Source organism: Apteryx mantelli, chromosome 1, assembly GCF_036417845.1.
Source record: "Apteryx mantelli isolate bAptMan1 chromosome 1, bAptMan1.hap1, whole genome shotgun sequence".
In the NCBI taxonomy this organism is placed as follows: Eukaryota; Metazoa; Chordata; class Aves; order Apterygiformes; family Apterygidae; genus Apteryx; species Apteryx mantelli.
This window is the reverse complement of record NC_089978.1, coordinates 201,817,359-201,823,575: the sequence shown is the minus strand read 5'-3', so window position 1 is coordinate 201,823,575 and position 6,217 is coordinate 201,817,359. Positions and strand designations below refer to the sequence as shown.

The 6,217-nt window shown below is 36.7% G+C and overlaps 1 protein-coding gene across 9 annotated transcripts in view; it reads right to left on the bottom strand.

The window, feature by feature from the left end:
• The window catches only part of ALG12 (ALG12 alpha-1,6-mannosyltransferase), a 43,515-nt gene that overhangs the window by 22,608 nt on the left and 14,690 nt on the right, over nt 1-6,217 (bottom strand). For 8 of the 9 annotated variants that reach the window (XM_067315834.1, XM_067315790.1, XM_067315797.1 and 5 more), the window contains exon 10: nt 5,731-6,064. In XM_067315834.1, coding sequence (XP_067171935.1) covers nt 5,833-6,064 — 232 coding nt within the window. In that variant the 3' untranslated portion in view covers nt 5,731-5,832. Of the gene's footprint in view, nt 1-1,410; nt 6,065-6,217 lie in introns of those variants that run through there. The other variant, XM_067315803.1, reaches the window with a different exon arrangement.

Sequence of the window (6,217 nt, the reverse complement as noted above, 5' to 3'; positions counted from 1 at the left end):
GCATAGAAAGCTCCCTTATTTTCACATTACAGCGCAAATCCTCTCAGAATGTAATAAAAGCACATGCTCTGTTAACAATGGGAGTTTTTATGAAGTTAAATTTGTGCAGAACCAGATCCTGCAGCAGTAGACAGCACCCTAATACATACTGACTTGATGAACCTGGAATAGTGATATTAACTTTAAATGGAGTTAATTTCAGTACATTAGCAACTTAAGAAATAAATTTAGCAAGTAACATTTTTTCTTAAGAGAACATAAAATATGAAGCATAGATACTTCTTTATGCATCATCAAAATCATAAGGATCTCAGAGCTTTTGCTTCTTATAGGAGTAGGCAGTAATAACGTAACTTGTACACTATGCAGCAAGAAATCTCTTAAGTGTTAAAGGTAGGAGGGAGAAGAAGAGATCTGCAACAGTTTTGAAATAATTCAAGTTTTGTAAAGTAAAGCATTTATATAAAGTATCTATTGAGATCTATATTATGCTCCAGGAACCTGTGGATAATGCTTCCTACACCCCAAACACCCATCTTGGATCCTTTCCATTTGGCCTACATCTCCCCTGCCCAGTAAACAGGGAGTTAGCTTGTTTCATTGCAGAATTTAGCTAGTGACCGTTTACTAGAAATGCACATAGCTTTTCCCCACCCAAGATTAGCTTCTGAATTTACAAAGAACAGAAATCTTAGTCTAGAACATAGTTTAATTCTAGCATAAGGATGTGATTAATCTAATTAAATGTAAGTATAGATGACCACCTCAAAGACGTGTACACTTGTGGAGATCTGTCTATTAAAAGGAACTTTCTTTTTTTCCTCCACTATACAGAGCTGACAGTAACATACTTACATTTAGGTATCCCCAAACCCAGGAAAATAAAAATACTAAAATTAGCAAATAGCACTTTCTAATTCCAGACTATTCAGATTTTATAAGCTGTTTATCATTTTAGTCTTTCCAAAAATATACATCCTCTGCTTTATTCTTAATAACAAGAAAAAACTGACCCAAAACTACCTCATTTCATCCCCAACTTCACTATCAACCTGCATACTAAATGGCTAGATCTAGGCCTAAACTGTCCCTAACTCAGTTTTTTTCTATATAAACTCATTCCTTCTTTCAGTTTCTTGATTCAAATTGGCAGTTTTAAAGGAAAAGATGGACTACATTTCTGAAAGTGCTTTTACCTTAGATTTGACCTAACTGGACACAAATCAAGCCTTGGTACAGAACCAAGGCCAGTTGCAGCTAAAATGAAGTAGGATTTGTGAAAGACTGCCCATCACAGTAAGATTTGCTGTTTCAGGACAAATACTGACTGTCCTTGCTATCATAAACAAAGGTCTGAAGTGAACACCCAGACGTAGTTGGAATTGATCACATTAATCTAAAAAGTTGATATAAGAGTTACATACAAAAAGATCATTTATTTAAAAATAGAAATCACAAACATTTAAAGCAAAAATGAAGAAAACCTTCACTGAGGTTTTCTGTGTCACTTAACTTCAGGAATTTTTGCAAACACCATTTTAATCTTCTGTGTCCTATGTTAACCAGGTAGTGATAAATTTCATTTAAGACATAGTTGAGACTAATTACATAACCAGCTAATTGAGACAGCTGTGGCCTAACAGTCTTGCTTACACTGATGATAAACTTGGTTTGAGGTTTTGTTCTTTCGCAAACAGAAAGTGAAGTCACTTGTACAACAAAGACTGAATACTCTCTGAGAGGGGAAGGGGGAGAATTACAGGTACAAAGGGAGGAAGGCAGCAGTAGACTTCTGTGTAACTTTTATTACATATGGAAAAAGTATTCTTAAATTCCAGGGAAGAAAAAAAAAGCTTTGAGTAACTTTCTTACCTGAAACCCCTAAATGAATGCATGCTTTCCAGAAAAAATTATATTAAAAAGTACTCCCTCCCCCACCACACACCCATTTGCTTTGATGTGGACATGCAGCAAACAACTGCTTAAACTTCGTATCACCTTTTAACCTCTTTAGAATTATGGAAAGAGGTCTTAGAACAGTTTTCACTCTACACTAGGTGAGGCAGCACAGTCTCAGTCTTGTTCACCTAAATGTGTAATCTGTTCTACCACTGGGATCTGTGAAATGATCAGGTAGTGAGAAAAAGGGATCAACCTGTTTCAAAATGCATTATGCAGTTACACTGCATTGAGACTGTGTTCTGCTGCTTTGAAAGAAATAGGTGGGAGATACTTTGACTCTTCTCAGTGTTAACAGGTAAATATTTATATGCATATGATTCAGTACAGCCATTCTCCAGTTCCTCCCCCACAGAATTCTCTCGAGAGACCTATAGCAGGTACTTAGGGAAGGTTGTAAGGTAAATAGTTTGGTATTTTTCCTAGCTCTGAACACTATTTTTTAGAGACTTTGAGAACTGCAAGTTGTTCCTTGATCTTCTTGATGGGATACTGATTTGTTTAATCCTGTTTGTTTTGAATCTCTTTTAGCATCCAAAATATCCTCTATGAATGAGTTCCATAACTTTTTCATGCAATATACAATTATTTTATTTAGTTTTACATCTGCCTGCTAATTTATGTGATATCATAAATGTTGTGCTACAAAACTGATTATTCACCTTCTCTGGGCCATTCCTGGCAATATATTTGTGTCCTACTCACGTGTTAGCCTTGTTATTTACAGGTACAAACCTTGCTTGTAAGAAATTAAGTCAAACTTCAAAAGGCAATACACGATGCTACTCAACATTTGATGACCTCTGGGAAGTTTAAAAGACATCCTAAAATAAATCTTATTCTACAGCAGTATTATACATGTTAAATGCATTTTCTTCATACTATATTGTGTTTTACTCTCATAGATGTAACAATTTACAGATGGACTGTACTATATATTTTTGCTTTGTTTAATTCAACCCTCAATTATTTGAATAATAGCTATTTCTGCTCTTAGTAAGAAAAGCTATATTTAAGCCAGGGTTGTTTGTAGTCATTTGACACAAAAGGATTTTTTTCTTTTAAAAACTTGAGTTTTCATGAGAGTGTTTTAAAGTTCCTTGATAAATTCCAAACAAGTTTTCAGAGTGTGTCTCTTACCTTCAAGACCCAAAGTTACGACATGAGCTTCCTCCAACCTTCCCTTCCGCCCCTCCCCAAAAGCTAGAAGAATTTGTAATAACCCCACTTTGTGTGTTTGTAAAAGGTGTGCGAGACTTACTTAGTACCCTATTATATCTAAGGGGACTTAAACCCCCATTTTCTTTCTTCTTCGCAAGTATTAATCTACATTAAAGAGTACTAATCTATAGTAAAGAAGAAAATAAGCTGTATGTTTCCTGTGGAAACTCTGCCCACAAACCTTCACTGAGCTAAAGAAAGAAGACCAGGACTCAGATTAGAACGTTCATTTAAAAAGAAAGGAGAGCTGGCTTTTAGTTTCTATTCCAAGGACCTCTTATTTACTGAAGGTAGCGCTTGAGGAAAAATTACAGTAATCCTCGTCCTAGTTTGACAGATGGTCTTTCCTATTTAAGGTGTGGGCTACTAGGACACTCCTGGCATATGTTGCAGGGGGTTACACACACTGTCACGGAAGTCACGCAGCCACTCATGCTACAGTGGTGACTACTGAAATGGCTGCATTGGTCATGATCTAGTCCTTTGACTGCAAGCCCAAACAGCTTTCACACCTGTAACTAAGACCTTTTCAAGAACCACATATGCAGAGCAAGATGCAAGAGGACCTAAATAAACTTTAGAAAATGCACAAAATTGCAATAATCTGTTTTGTCTCCTTGTTTGGGGTAGAGAAAAGGAAGATGTGTACAAATACACTAGAGAACTCCTATTTACACTGGTAGCTCTGCTTGTGTGGAGTACTACACACTGCTGCCACAGCTAAGCACTAGCACTGGTGTAAGTCCAACCGGCACCTAGAAGTCTGTGGAAGGACACCATCAGCTAAGCGTGCCTAACGCTCAATGAGATTAAACTCTTTGTATGCATTACAGAGAGCCAAATGTCAGCATATTCTGTGCAACTTCAGGCATCAGCTTGAGGTACAAACATTACAAGCGTAATAGGCCTAGGTCTTCTCTAGTTAGTAGAAAAAGAGGTTGCTGCAGAAGGAACTCAGGCAACCACAGATTTGAAAAGCTGGAATAACTATGTGTAAGATTAGCAGTTCAGATTTGTCTTCACTGGGGCAGGATAAATTTATGGATTACATTGCGAGGGAAGGTACTGAAAAGTTGTTTATTATGTTTAACACACAGCAGCCTACATCCTTAGCTGAAGTTTTCCTTTCCATTCTTTCAAATTTTCAGATATTTGCACATGTACTTCCTTCTATACCCTGTGAACTATTTGATGTTCAAATTGGCTCTGGAGGAAGTTCAGTTTTCTTGCAAAGAGAAGTCAAATAGATAATACTTCAGTAATTTCAAGAGAAGCCAGAGACTGGAGTAACAAGTTCTGCAGGTTACCTCTGCCAGATCTCAGTGTGAGGAAGCCCGCACAACAGCCACCCACAGTGGAGCAGGCTCCACCCCACCAGATCAGTTCCTCTGATACATAATCTAGAGGCTAAAAAAGAAAACATGATCCTAAAGACTGAAACGCATACACAGGTAAAGGTAGGTCCCTGAATGAAACATGCTTTAAGGATGGAAAAAAAAAAAAAAAAAAAAAAAAACACCCTTTTATTCAGTTAGAATTTTTTTTTACTCTTGAGGTTTCAGTCAGTAAGGAAGTTTTCTGTCATGCTTATTTCAGAAACACTGAATTTTTACTGTTAGAGCTCCTGCCAAATTACAACTGCTGCTAACTGAAATTCTAACTTGTTTTCTTGATATACACCTTAACTTCTTCCACTCAGCAAGCTAGGTGGACATCCTCAACAAAAACTTCTAATTAAGAAGAGATTACAGAGCATGCTATCTTACGCTTATTTACAGAGTGCAGCCCATTTGTCCATAACACACATGGCACATTAGAGTATTCCTTTCCAAAGGGACTTAGTTCATACAGAAAGAAAACAGCACCTATCTTCAAGTGCATTCAAGTGAGTATCTTCATAGGCAATTTTTGCACTGCAAAGTAAGATAGTTTCCCCTCTTCTGCTGCAAAGATATTATTTTAAAAATTATCTTTTTTCCTGTGAAATCCAAGCTGCACTGCTTATTCATGCACTGTTGTAATAAAGATAGCCATCCTTTAATACTCAAATCTGTTATGAAACAGTGCTTGCCAAGAAGTACAACTGCTTTTCAAGTGAATCTTTTGCTTTAATTAGTTTGGTAGCCTACAGGGCACAATTAGGTATTGTTATGAAGCTACAATAAATATGGCTTTGCTGTGTTGCTAACATAATTAAAGTTTCACACAGGCAATTTGACAACTGAGGGGGTCACAATCCTGCAGATATATCAAATGATACACCTCTGCACACACAGATTACATATCAAATCACTGCAGTAGCACAAACCGGTTCCATTATATGTCTTATGTAGGGCAATTAGGGCATATCTGTGCTGCATTATGAAACAGCTACCTGAACTAAATACGGGGTTTTACTTAATAGTGCTAAACTGTAGGTACCTTTTCTCAAACTTATCTAACAATGTAGCTCAGTATTTGAGTACATACTGCCTAGGAATGTGTTGCAATATATATGTAAGAAACAGAACAGAGCTAAATACCAATCAATACCAAGATTATTTTCCATACCTTTTCACAGAAGCTGAATTGCAGTGCTAGAATGGCAGTTTGCAGTTGTCTTATTCACTCATCAGCAAAACTACATCAAAAAGACTTGCTTAAAATTCAGAGTCAGGACAATAGCGGAAGTTTTTCCAACAGTACTAATTTTGGCTTTAAGTTTAAAGTAAAAGGAGGTAGTGCAGTAAGGTTCAACCCAATTTTACTGATGCCAGGTATATTTGCCAGCGGCCTGTGGGTTTTCTTGTAATGGGATATTTGAAGAGGATTTGTTTCCATCAGTATGTGTGTGTAAGAAAACATCATCTGGTCTCCTGGTTTAACATCTTCTCTTTTGTCATACCTGTAAAGAATACAGAAGGCTTATTTACATTCCTCTTTACCTATTAAATGCCTCTATTACCATGAGGCCACACAGTATCCAAGATGAAATACAAAAGGAACTATAACATTCTCAGTTATATCACGATTAAATTAAACCTGAGAAGGAAATAAT